This window comes from Cyprinodon variegatus, unplaced genomic scaffold (assembly GCF_000732505.1).
Source record: "Cyprinodon variegatus isolate N-32 unplaced genomic scaffold, C_variegatus-1.0 Scaffold444, whole genome shotgun sequence".
NCBI lineage: Eukaryota > Metazoa > Chordata > Actinopteri > Cyprinodontiformes > Cyprinodontidae > Cyprinodon > Cyprinodon variegatus.
Window position 1 is genome coordinate 666,930 of NW_015150897.1, and position 13,945 is coordinate 680,874.

At 35.2% G+C, this 13,945-nt stretch overlaps 1 protein-coding gene across 1 annotated transcript in view; it reads right to left on the reverse strand.

Moving 5' to 3' along the window:
- Window positions 1-9,603, reverse strand: part of slc7a14 (solute carrier family 7 member 14) — an 18,030-nt gene extending 8,427 nt beyond the window's left edge. Inside the window, exons 1-6 of the mRNA XM_015388997.1 lie at window positions 9,078-9,603; window positions 8,540-8,776; window positions 6,561-6,778; window positions 5,531-5,677; window positions 1,167-1,375; window positions 936-1,083 (exon numbers count right to left, since the gene is read on the reverse strand). Coding sequence (XP_015244483.1) covers window positions 936-1,083; window positions 1,167-1,375; window positions 5,531-5,677; window positions 6,561-6,778; window positions 8,540-8,776; window positions 9,078-9,384 — 1,266 coding nt within the window. The 5' untranslated portion in view covers window positions 9,385-9,603. The remainder of the gene's footprint in view (window positions 1-935; window positions 1,084-1,166; window positions 1,376-5,530; window positions 5,678-6,560; window positions 6,779-8,539; window positions 8,777-9,077) is intronic.
- Between the last annotated feature and the right edge of the window lie 4,342 nt (window positions 9,604-13,945).

The following is a 13,945-nucleotide window of genomic DNA, read 5'->3' on the forward strand; positions in this document are numbered from 1 at the left end:
AAGTCATTAAATATGCGACTTAAGTGCGACTCGAGTACGAGTCACAAACTCGAGTCCCCACCTCTGGTAATCAGTACTTGTGATTTGTCTCAAAATGGAACGTTCCCTACCTACAGGAGAAGCAGCCTCCTTCTCTTTATAAAAACATTGCTGGGATACTGCATTACAAAAGCATTGCAGACATTTGCTTTTGGTTTAAAAAAGACATCTAATAAATGTCTAAATTTTGTTAGTGGGTATTCATAGTATTTAGAAGTCAATTATGTATCTAAAACCAAAAAAGCTTCTTGAATAAATCAAAGATGAAGAAAAGCAACCTCAGTCCTGAACAGCGGAACACAATAGTGATTGAAAAGAGTTAACAGCTGTTCGTCTGTATGAAGGTAACGAACAATTCCTCCATTTTTTTGTCATAATTACATTTGATACCTATATATTAAGCTTGAAAAAACTTGCTTTTCTTAATTAATCATGAACACCCTTAGTAATAAACTGCATCGGCTACTAATATTCATACAAAGATACAAGATAAATTAAATGCATCAGATTTTTTACCTTTTTTGTTATATTCACACATTGTTTTGTGACTGAAAAAGGCATTGGACACTCTTTTTCAGTGCTACTTGAGTTGATTCTCTTATTAATTCTCTCCCTGCTCCAGCATATCAGTTTAGATTAATGGGTCTATCCTGGTAGGTTTCCAGCTGTAACTACTGTATAAAACTGCTTTTTATTTGTGTAGATGATGCACCGAGAAGTTCTCATATTTTCAGTTGTTGTTGTTATATTTTATAGTCACAATATAAACACAATATATGGATTTTGGAACACACTTCACATTGTATATAAGTCAGTCCAGTTACAGAACCCAAAACATTTAAAGAAAGTAAAATATAGGAGAAAACAGGAAAGCAATGCATTTTTGCCAGACTCACTAGAGTATAGGCCAGCAAGGTGCCTATGGACATCATCTCTATGAGGTCTCTGAGGCTGACCAGAAGGGACAAAAGGGCAGCAAGAAATCCTGATACGACACAAGCCACAGCAGGGGTCTCTGTGTATGAAGAAACACTGGCCAGAAACCTAAATGCACACACAGAGTGTTATAAAAATCCACAGCACACATCATAAAAATTAAACAGAATAAGATTAGAGTATAAACTTACTTAAACAGCAGACCATCCCCTGCCATGGCATAGATGACCCTTGGCATGGGGAAAAGGGAACCCAGGAGGGACACAGTCAGTCCAGCTATGGACCCAACAGCAACTATGTACTTTGCGAACATACAACCATGCAAGGAAAACATCTCCATCAGAGGGGCATCTTCATCAATTTCATTGTATGGGACCATCAGCGTTAGTATCACAGAAACCTGCAGGAAAGGAACACTTTAATGCAAAAATGCCCCGAAAATAGAGCAAAAACAAATCATAAAATCCTTATTTAAAAAAAGCAAATATAATAGATTACATGGCTTAATTTAAGTGTATTTTGTTATCAAGTAAATAGGCTTTAGAGGTGCTACTAAATTCCTACAGTTAGCTTTATGGAAATACTGTTTTCACTTTTCTCATCTAATGCAAATTGTGCATAGGTCATGTTTCTCTATCTTATTGTGTGTTTGTCTGTGTATGTGCTCTTGTTTTTATTACATTGTGGGGCTCATTTTGAGAGATTTTGGCACGTTGTAGGGAACGGCTGCTCCATGTGGGTGAAATGCCTGGACCCAACGGGGGAATTGCTGTTTTTGGTTCAGGGGTCATGTTAAGGACCCAGCTGTTAATTAAGTTTTGGTCGGGGGTTATGGTTAGGAATTAACCATTCAATGGTTAGGTTTAGGGTAAGGGTCCCAGTTAGGCTGTAGAAAATGGATGGAAGTCAATGGAAATTGCCCTGTAAATATAGTGAGACAAGCTTGTGTGTGTGTGGGTGTGTGTGTGTGTCAATGTTTTTGTCCTTGTGTCTGATTTGTGAAATCATGAAGGGCCATCTGCCACATTGGCTGTGCTGCAAAAGATCTGGATTTGCATAACTGCTACAAAAGAAGAAAGTGATTAAAAATATGAACCCCACAGATGAAATAAAGGAATGTCTTTCAGTTTTATAAGTAGCCTCCTGTCAGGGAATGCCATTAGCGCAATTTTAACAAATGCTGTCTTTACAGTTTATTAATATCTTTATTAATATATATTGATGTTGGGTTTAAAATGTTAGTTCTGTCTGCATTTATCATCACCTTGGGTAGAGATGTGTTAAAGTAGTGTGTTTTTTTTTAATTCCTGCATCTCACACTTTAATTTATAAAAACAAATGCTCCAATATGCATATCCAATGTGCATGCATTTATTTATAAAATAATCCTTCATAACATATATAAATACTAGCACCCCTTTTTACATTCATTTTTTAAGTCATGCTTCATTAATTACAGTATTCCTACAGCATAAATATGCAGAAGTATTCTTCATAGCTACTCAGAAAGTAGAAGGGAACATAGCAAGGCAAGGGGTTGGTGTTGCTCATTTTAAGTCATGAAATGGAAATTGAAAATGTATGCTTTGACTAGGCAGAGTAAAATGAATAAAAACTTTACAATAGCTGAATCTGTGACAAATAAGGCTAAATAAAAAACGGTGTTTACCTCACTAACATGAACAGTGAACCGTCTCGCTAATCAGCAGTCTACAGACTGACCAACTTCATCTATCTCCACTCCACCAGCAGTTTCAGGCCTGGGGGGAAACAGCCCTATTCTTTGCTCCTGTTGATGCATATCTATCAAAATTCAGCGTTATGTTTCCTGCCGAGGTCTGAGCACCAAAGAACAAGTAAATGTATCAATAAATTTCTTCTAATTGTCTTTTCTCTTCATGTGAGTTTTTTCAGATTGAATTATCCTTAAGTGGGATTTTAATTGAATTTACCCTGAAACCTACTATAGAGCATATATGTTGAAATCCAAAAACTATTGCGGATTTTGAACATTGTGGATAAAGAGATTTGCATCACAGCCTTTTGCTAAGTATATTGCAATATTAATGTCACCAGAGAAACAGTCAACAAATAACTAGAAACTGAGATATGGTAAGTGCAGGATCCTCTTGGAAGCAGGAAGGTTTCTCCAAGATGCCGGCATTGGGAGAAAGATCAAAGACAGATGTTAAAAATAGGGTAACATTTAGGTAATGTTACCCTATTTTTTCAGGGCTTTGATGGCTGTTACCTGACAGATTCCACAGCAACCGCAGCTCACTATGCACAACACATCTTTAATGTTGTCTGAGCTGAATACATAAGGACTGATGAGCAGATACACTGTGTGACATTAAGAGTGCAGGGAGTGGATCTATTAATCTAACCTGGAAAGACAGATTGTTAATGTGTAGCGCTAAGGTTTAGTTCTACACATGTAGTGTGTTTGTGAAATCACAAATACCACAAGTAAACAGCTTGCATACAAAGTAAGGGCTCATATCTTTTTTTAGAATTCCACATTTAGGACAAACTTCTCAGTTTGTTCATGATAGCAGATAGCTAATGATTGGAAAAGTTCAAATTCAGGCGTGAAGCATAAGAATAACATGTAATAATCTAAATATAATATTTTGTTGTTTAGAAAAATGGGCCAAAAATAGAAAATTATAAGCCTGTAGTGTATTTTTTTTTTACAATTTTAGAGATACTGATGTTCAATCTTTAGTTATAAGCTGACAGAAAAATAAAAGTATGTAAATCATTAAAAAAAATATTTTCCTGAAATCAAATAAAAATTTAATTTTGCATACTTATCGAGACCTAATTAGAACAACCATGCTCCACACTTAATTTAGTTTGGTGTACTACTGACTGTTTAGGTGAGGGTAAAATCATGGTGATATTAAAATAGCTGTCTGAGGCCTTCACAAGAAAATTACAGCAAATAATGAGTTTGTAAAGGAATAACCAAGTTTTAAAAGAATTTGGAATCTGCTATTTAACTTTACAGAAACATCATTAATAAGTGGAGGATATGCCAAACAAGTGGCAATATTCTTACTGTATTTCTGGTTGTCCAAGCAAAACCCCCTAAAGTCAGACCAGAGTATGCTAAAAGAATATTCAAATCACTGAGAGCTCATGGTACTATTGATGTAAAAGAATATGCAGGTAAAATCATAAAGATCGTGTAAACGTTTTCATGGTGATGTTACGTAGGTGTGCAGTGATAAAACCTTTGCTTATTACTGTAAGAAGAATATGCATGGCAGACCAAAGCGCAAAAAAAAAAATACAAAAAAAAAATACTAATCTCCAAAGATCTGGATTTCTGTACAGATTCAGAGGTGTCAGGTAGCAAAGTACAAATACTTCATTACCTTAATTAAGTAGACATTTTGGCTATCTATACTTTACTTGAGTAATAATTTTTTTTAGACAGATATTTACTTCTACTTCTCACATTTTGTGGCAATTATCTTTTTTACTCCTTATATTTAAAAAAAGACTCATTAGTTTTGTTTCATTTAAGCTCATTCTCATTATAAAAAATAAATAAATAAAAACCACCAAAATAATTAGTTTCATCAAGAGAATTAGGATGTGGTACTGCACCAACGTGTTCTTCGTTAAATACCAAAATATCGCTTTTAAAGGTGATTTAAAGTTAAATTTGACATTGTTGCCATTAGTTATAAAACTAAGCTGATTAAGCATAAGGATGTTACTGTATCATTCAGAATCATAGAAAAATGTTCTTTTAATAGGGTAGTGCATTAACCTGTATGAGTTTAAAAGCATCTGTCCTTATTTTTATTTTCTTGCATTTATTAACCCTAACCCAGACCTTTTAATTTAATACTTGAAGTAGTTTTAAAAGTGGTACTTTTAGACTTTTACATCAGTAAAAAGCCTAAGTTGATACTCTTAACTTCTACAAAAGTGTTTAAACAGTAGAATTTATACTTCTACTTGAGTAAAAAGCATACATAATACACACTGAACAGAGTACTACACAAATACAGAATTTCAGGAAAATAAATTATAAATGCCAATGGTGGGGCTGCATGTGTCATGGTTTGTGGACGCTTCGCTGTAGTTAAACCTGTCCTATTTAACATCATGAATTCTAAAGACAGACAAGGCTCATTAGAAATAAATGCAGTAACATAACAGTGACAAAAAATCTACAAGTGTGGATCACCATAAACTGGGTGAGGATTAATAAATGTCTTAGGCTGGGTAAAAGCTCCCATCTTGAAGCCATTAGTGTAAGTGGGGTGACTTGAAATCAGGTGAGCACACAGGAAACCCCACAAAAAAACTGACTGGTGTGAGAGACTCGAAACTGGTTACAATAAGTACCTCACTAAAGATGTTTAAACCTATTTACTTTTGTTCGTTGTTCGTTGTACGTTAATAAAGAACTAAATGATTAATTACCTTTTTTGTATATAAAACTGAAATAAAGTGTTATTTATTGCAGTGAAGAAATAGCAAAAAAATAAGTCCAAAATTATATTTAACAAATCAAAAAATAAGACCAACTTACAGAGACATAGGCAGTGAGGCAGGTGATAAGAGAGGCAGTGATGGCGTACGGGATTGAGGTGTTGGGGCTTTTGGCCTCTTCTCCTGTTGTAGCAATGATGTCAAACCCAATGAAGGCATAAAAGCAGGTGGCTGCACCCTGCATTACCTACATCAAACAAGAAAAAACATCAGTTATTGAAAATAGAAAAAGGTGGCTTTGCATGCGCTAAAACATTTTGGATAATATACGTGGAAGTCATATTTGTGGGCGCCTGTAGTAGACATCTTTTAAAAGCCTATAAGTTACAAGAGTTCAAGGATAAAACATCTGAATTCACTACATTTATTGTGGGATCTAAAAAAATCAATCTGTTTTTTAAAAACCAATAACAAAAGACAAGATGGGTGTTACCATTTTTCCAATGCAAAGTACTTAGCCAGATGTTTCGATCATTATACAGTTGAAGAACCCACTGATATCCTGTTTTAAATGTTTGTTTTTTTTGTTTTTTTTTTTTGTTTAATGTCATTGTATTTCAAGTTCAAGCTCACTCCCAAATAGTGCCTTGCCACTTATTGAATTTCTATGACAGGAAAATCCTACTATTTGGTACTAGTGAGCCGTAACCATTTGTAACTTTCCCTAATATTTTCTTATCTTTGCATGGTGGGATTGTAATCATGGCACCTTCCAACCTTACTCTCAGAGGCAAAACAACAAATGAAAAAAAGAGCAGACCCCTGTATTACATCAAACGTATACATAACTCAATCAAGTAAAAGTAAACATGGATGATCAAATACAGTCTTCCAGTCTTCTAATTACCTTAAAAAACAGATTCATTTTAATAAAGTTTCACTTTCTTTTGTTCTAAACGGATTGTCAGGTTTACTGATAACGGTGGTTCAAGTGTCTTGAAAAAAACAAACAAATATTCAATGGAATATGATTTTTTTCAACTTATTTTAAGATTCACTAACAGAAATGCTTTTTACGCATCTTCTCTACAGGTGGAAATAAATGTGTCTGCTAGTGCTGGCATGCTTACCCCTGACCAGCCAAACGGCAGGAATCTTCCTTCATCCCAATTCTCTCCGTTGACAAAGAAGAGTCCAGCGATCATCATGAACACCCACACGATGAGGTTGATGATGTTCAGAGCGTTGTTGAAGCCGACAGAATTCTTCACTCCTAATGCCACTATCACTGTAACCAGCAATGCTATCAGCAGAGCCAGAAGATCTGGGTAAGACTGCTCCCCTTTACCTAGAAATAAAACACAAACACATGTCCAAAAAAAAAGGAATGGATGCATTTTATAGAATAAAATTAAAATAAATATAAAATATTATACAGAAATTTTTATCACATTTCCTAAAATAATGAGTCCAAGTTCTCCTCACCCATGCCTGAATTTTCTCAGAATTTTGACACAAAATTTAAACTTTTCATGGTTTTTAAAAATTAAATTAGCCTCAAGTAAGTTTATTTATGTGGTGAAATTTCATAACATGTTATTTCAAGGAACTTTAGAAAATCCCAGCGTATTTTGTCAAACCTTTATATTTGTGTGTTAAGGACAATGTATCATTAAAATCCCACAACTAATAGGATGTTCATGTACTTCAGGATTAAACAGTCCTCACACGATCTGTATTTTTTTTAAGCAACATCCCACCACCTCCCTTGGGTGGAAAGAAAAATTCACCCACTGGAAACGGAAACAATAAAATGTGGATCAGCTGGCCATGCTGCAAGCCATGGGACCACTCCCACCATGTTGTCAGCATTCACTGTTAGATTCAGCTGGAACTATGTGCAAAGGGAAGGGCACTTCACAGTTAGCCGTTCAGTTAAGGTTACTATGGGACAAAACTGGTTTGGTCTGGTAATATTCATAATCATCATTGGTAACATAATATATGATAGTGACAGTGAGGATGAAATAGTGCTGGCTCAGAAACGCATGACTGCATCCTGGAAAGCTTGGTTAGTGGATTTTATTTCTACAATCCAAGATGGCTCTACAGAGGCTATTTTTAAGAATGTCAAGGCTTTTTAGATTAGCAATGAGATGCATTCATTTTTAACTTATATATTTTTTGGATTGTTTTTTGTTGTTTTTTTGCTGTTCCCTATGAAAATGCAATATATTTCATTAGATTAATTTTAGGTAGTAATACTGAAGAACAACATGGATGAGTGTCTTCAAAACCTACTCCTTATGGTTACACTTTTTGAACTGAAGGTGAGTTATTAAAAGTTGAGTCAAGTACAGCGACCCAGTTTGTCGGGCTATAGAAGAGACAAGAAGGAGCCTCAGGGAACAATTTTGGACTGAACAGCAGTGGACTAAAGGACAGTGTTGGTGTTTTAAGAAACCTAGACAAAATAAAATATGTCTGTTCTTAATGTTTTCCTGGTATTAAGACCAATTTTAGTTCAATTCAGTTTATTTATATAGCGCCAAATTCACAACACATGTCATCTCAAGGCACTTTACAGTTCAACCAGATCATACAGTCAAATTAAACAATTTAAGATTAAACAAAGAAAATGATACAAAAAAGGACTAGCCTGAGTACTTACTAATCACACTACAATTACAAATCTATATTGATATATGTATTCTTTATTTCACCTAAGTTTAAACTGGGCCTCAATTCTGTGAACTACATTTTCCCCATTAGTTAGATATTCCCCTTTCTACCCAAATTTAGCTGTTTGACAATTAAAGTTTTTTTATGACTGCATCTTGTTTCAGTTGTTAGCGTATTGTACCCTGATGGGTGACTGACTCTGCTGAGTTTACTTAGAAACATACGGCTTTTAATAATTGGCTGAATATTTAATTAAACTTACCTTTATGATTACCAGAAAAAAAACGAATTAGGAAAAAAAAAAGAAGAAAAAGGAAATAGACTGATTGTCTTAAAATGATGAATCAACATAGAGTAAAACCCAAAGAGTAAAAAAAGCATTTTTTTTTTAAATAAAAGAACATCTATAATCCCAGATTAGCCTTACCCAAGCCGTTGAGAGTGCCGATATGTGAAATCATGAAGTTGCTGATGGTGTGATTGGCCAGAGAGTCTGCCATGCTGCTGAGAGCTGAAGCTCCGGCTGCTGTGCCAATCAGATACTCCAGGATTAAGTTCCAGCCGATGAAAAAGGCCACACACTCTCCGACGGTTACATAGCTGTATGTGTATGCCGAACCTGTGGTTTTAGGGACTCGGACCCCAAACTCAGCATAACACACTCCTTTAATAAAAAGAGCAAGAGAGACACATGATATAACTCTGAATTACTGCAGGAGTTAAAAGCTGAGAAGGGTTATAGTCAGATATCCCTTGAGGACATATGAAATTAGAGCTACCATGGCTATGTGCTCGTAATAACTTGTATGCTTTGGAAAGACCAGTCATAAATCAGGGGGGTTTAATAATGAATGTTAATAATGAATGTCTGAACCCTGTTCTGGTTTTATTAAAAAGATGTTTGTGATATAAAAGGAGAGATAGCAAATGACTGCTTTAAACAACAATCACTCTTCCTCTCTTACCTGAAAGTATGGATGCAACAGCGGCGATAATGAAGGATACAATAACTCCAGGGCCAGCCATCTCCTTGGCAACAAGCCCTGAGACCACATACATCCCTGTCCCTACGCAGCTGCCCACCCCAAGTGACACTAGGTCCACAGTGGACAACACTCGAGCCAGTCTTGTGCCATGCGAGCTGGTGCCCGACACGGCTGAATCCAGCATGGACTCCACAGGCTTGGTCCTCAGTACACGGGATGTAAAGGTATTCCATGCCGAGCCCCACTGTATCCTGCGAGGGTCCAGTTTCCCTACCAGACCACTCATATTGAGGTTGAGAAGTCAGAGCAAAAAAAGCTTATGAGGAAGACTGTAAGTTATCTGTTCTTTAATGTTTCTCTCTGAAATCTGTAGTTTCTATGTAGACAGCTATGTTATCCTTCATCCAAATAATGAAAGTGGATCCGGTTTTCTGCTGTTGTCTGGGGCTCTCCTAGCAGTCTAGCGGAAGGCCTTGTTTGGCTTTACCCACATGGTGAGACAGAAAGTGACCTGAAATACAAAAGAGAGAATATTTACTTTTGGAAATAGTTTTTGTTACAACACATGCCTAAAATGAAGGTGAATTTTCACTTTGACTGCAAATGATTTGCACCTTTAATAGCAAGCAGCCTAATTTAAAGGCCTTTCCCTGTAGCTCCGTTGCTATGGTAGCCAAGATCATCTAAGACAACCACAGTTCATCATTTCCTTTTATTATTTGGGCCAAGAGGAGAACTAGTATTTCCAAGCTTCAGTGTTACAAAAAAAATAAAAAAGCTCAAATGAACCTGACTGTGTTTTGCTTGCTGAGCAAGCTGAACTTAAAATATTGTTGACATAACATTGTGGTTATAAAAAGAAAAAAAACAGCTTGCAAAACATTCAGCTGAGAACATTCACATGCTGATTTCTTGGTTAAAATGTTCCATTCCTGATAAAACCGAGATAGACTGATAGCATTACACATACAGATAAAAGCAGAAATTTATGGAAATTTATATGCTATCAAATCACAAATCAAACTTTAATACCAAGACAGAAAACCCACATAGTGTTTTAAAAATCAAGCTTCAGCAATCTGAGGTTGCTTATTAGTCCTAAGGTTTTCCTAATGTTTTATATCAGATACGTTTCCCAAAGCAAACCTCATCCTAAATAAACAGGTGGTGGTACAAGGTGAACAAGAAGTTCATACTGCAAGTATTACAGCGTATTTTTTTATTCAAAATGCTAAATCTCAGATTCAACTTGCTGCATTAAAATTCAGCATATTACTGTACCTTTAACTCCACTTTTCTGTTTAAAAATTACTACATGATAATGGCTCCCTTTATTTCATTTAGATTTTATTTGATTTTATTGTATACTCCACAAAATTGGAGTGTACAATAATAAAGTGGAAGGGAAATGGCAGATCGGTTTAAAGAGATGTTGCACATAAAAACTATGTGGTGTATTTATTTTTTACGAAATCAACCAAATGTCTCAGTGTTTACAATGCAAATTGTTCGGTTATGAACATCTAGATATGGAGACTGTCCCCAATTCTTCTTTATAAATTAGCTCAAGGTTAGTTACATTTGGCAAATAATGTTTAAGAAAAGCTAGTTACAGGTCTAGTCACAGATTATCAGATTTAGGTTTGGACTTTCTGTCATAAACAAACTTTGATTTATGTTAAAAAATTTGTGAGTGCACAACCTAGAGTAATTAATACAGTCCCCCACATAAGCTTTGTATTTTAGCAGTTCATTCAGAGTTACCATCTCCCTCTTGATGGACACAATGTACACTGTATTTATTAATTAAGTTAATTCTGAGGACAGTTGAATTTTGTAAAGCTTTTGGATATCATGCAAAACCGGGCTAAATACAAATTCATGTGGCATTGTTAAGTTGTTTTATTTGTTAACATAATATAACCTAACATTAAGTAGTATAGTATAATCATCATTTAATAATTTTGCCAATTTAATTTAACAAAGAAATTTAGCCTCTTCCCCACAGCCATCAGACTGCCGAACTGTTGAGAAAACTTAATCGTGTCACAGACTCTGGATCACACTGGTAACACCAAACCAAAATTCTGCATATTTGCACCATACATATTTAATGCTCTGAACTTCCATATCAATGCGTTTTTTGCACCATGTATTTCTTCTCCCACACTGTTGACATTTGATCCCTGCTGCACTTTAAGGAATGAAATTTTTCTGTAAGTGGTACAAAACTAAATTTCATGTTGTATACACTTCTGGGTATAAAAAATGACAAAAAAAGTTGTCTATGCTATTTAAAGTTTCAGTGCACTGCAATAAAATATGGAAATGCTAAAGGAGTATTAATACTTTTCAATTGGTTTGTAAATAAATCAGCTAGATGAATTAATGTGGGAGAGTGACATGATGGCTCTGTGATACGTCCCTCCATGTTTTCGGTGGGTCATAATGAGATAGCGATTGAAAAATGAGTTATTGCAGTTCTCAATTGAAGCTCTTCTCTCGTTCCCTCTGAGTGCCGCTGGTTCACCACTCACCTCTCATCTACTTTATGCAACGAATGCAAAGTAACTCAACAAACACTCATATGTGACACCCCCACGGTGCCTCTCAGCAATGATGACTGCAATCATCCAGCTGTTTAACCAGATCACAATAAGGCCACTATTGTAGATACACTAAGTGGAAGCATGACTATGGGTAGATGTAGAATGAACTCTAAAGGTGATGTTATGTGAATGTTGCAGTTAGCACTGAGTGGAGTAGGAATACTGTAGCTGACATCAGGGAAACACGAAGATTTTGAGCATGATATTTCAGGACAAACAGAACATATTTACACAGCAGAATACATAATGGATTTTTTTCATTAAAGTAGCATAATGTCACAGGCAAAACTAATCTTTGAATATGAATATTTGCATTAAACATATTTTATGAGAAATTAAAACAGGTCAGGCTCACATTTGACAAATTAGAAATAAACAGAAAGAGAGATCTTAGCAAAATCTTCCAGAGTTAAAGCTGCTCTTTGTGCTCTTTTCCTAACAGCCATGAAGAAGGGTTAATTTGCATGCAATGATTGGATGATGTAACTTATGGATTATTTTACATTATTTTATCTGACCAACAGCACCACGTATCCTCATGAGATTAATTTATTGTTATAGCACTATTTTATTTTATTTATATTCTACTTGAATTAATTACCCACTTGTACTGTTTCTAGGCGGAAAGGCTATTCCATTTTTCTTATTTTTACATTTGAAACAGCAGGACAAAAACATTTTCTTCTTGAATGCAGGCATGATTGTTATGGAGTTTTAGTAACACCAAAACACTGCAGTGAGCTTTGGATATAATGTTTTCCTACTTTACCACTGAGGGCCAAAAGCATATTAATAGAAACATAATGTTTTGATCATTTAGAAAAATACTCTACATGTGTTAAATAATAAATTAGTTGATATTTATCAAATAAATCAGTAATGCATTGAAAACACAATCAGATAACCAAACATCAAAACAATTCCTTATAGTCTGTATAAATAATTTTTTAAAGGAAGTATGTTTGTCTAAATGTTTATTCAGTAAAGCTGAAGTTAACCAATCATATGCAATGGTCTATTTAAAGAGAAACAGTGACATTTTATGTTATGATGGGTTATGGCTCATAAGTGACAAAATGGATAAATACTAAAATAATTATGCAAGATTAGATTTAAGTTAAGTTTTAGTTTTAATTAATGATTTTATTTTTCTGTGTGCACGTAGACAGCACAGATGTAGTTTTGCTATGTGAGGGTCCATATTGGTGTTTTTAAGGACTACCTATTGTCAGGAATCCAATTTTTGTGGGTTGTTTCTGTGTTTCCTTTTTTCCCTCCACCAGGTGGTGCCCCGTCCTCATTGGGCCTCCCTGCACACCTGCAGCTCGTTGCCTCATTACCTGTGGAGTGTTCTTAAGCTGCTGACTGCGACTACCTCGACGCCAGAGTGTTTGCCAGTCTTGGGTACTCTAGCCAAGCTGAGTTTTGCTGAGTCAAACTGAGTTTTTGTCAACCTGAGATTAACTTTGTTTTTGTCTTTGCCTCTCGCCAGGAAGTCATCCTGCAAACTGGATTTTTCTGGACCTTCTCTCCCTGGAAGGATCAACTGAGCTTCAAACTGAGCTGGGTTTCAAACAGGAGGTTTGGACCAATTTTCCCCAAGAGATCGTTTGAGCTTCGCTCTGGGAAAGGGATTAATCACCACTACGACCCGCTAAAGGTTTTATTAACTAATGTGCTTAAACAGATTAAAACGATTATGAAAAAAAAGTGGCTGTGTAATTCTTCTATTTGTATCATCGAAAAAGACAACACAAATGTAGCTTGATTTTATTGTTGAGTTATAATAAGATAAAATGAGTCTTTTTATCCAAGACCACCTCAGCTTTCAGTATATTATGCAGTATTTATTCAATGTCACTGTTGGTTTTTAACTGTAAAAAAACTCAGTTCAAGCCTTATATAAGAAAAATCTTACAAAAAAATCCCACCTGGGGTGACTTGATAATAAAATAATGAATAACAATTAATACAAGTTTTACAGTGTCTTCAGTTACAAAGGTAGCCTGAATGATGCATTTCACAGTCAAATGTTTTGTTTCTGTTAATAAAACTATCAAGATATGTGATTTGGAGCAGTGCTTTAGTAACTGACTATTTTATAATACACTAAAGGTGAGAATAAAATGAATGCTTGATAAAAATAGATCATGTCTGAAGAAACACCTGATATGTTTTTTTTTTACATGTTTAAATATGGAATATTAATAAATATTACTTTAGGTTCAAAATATTCAG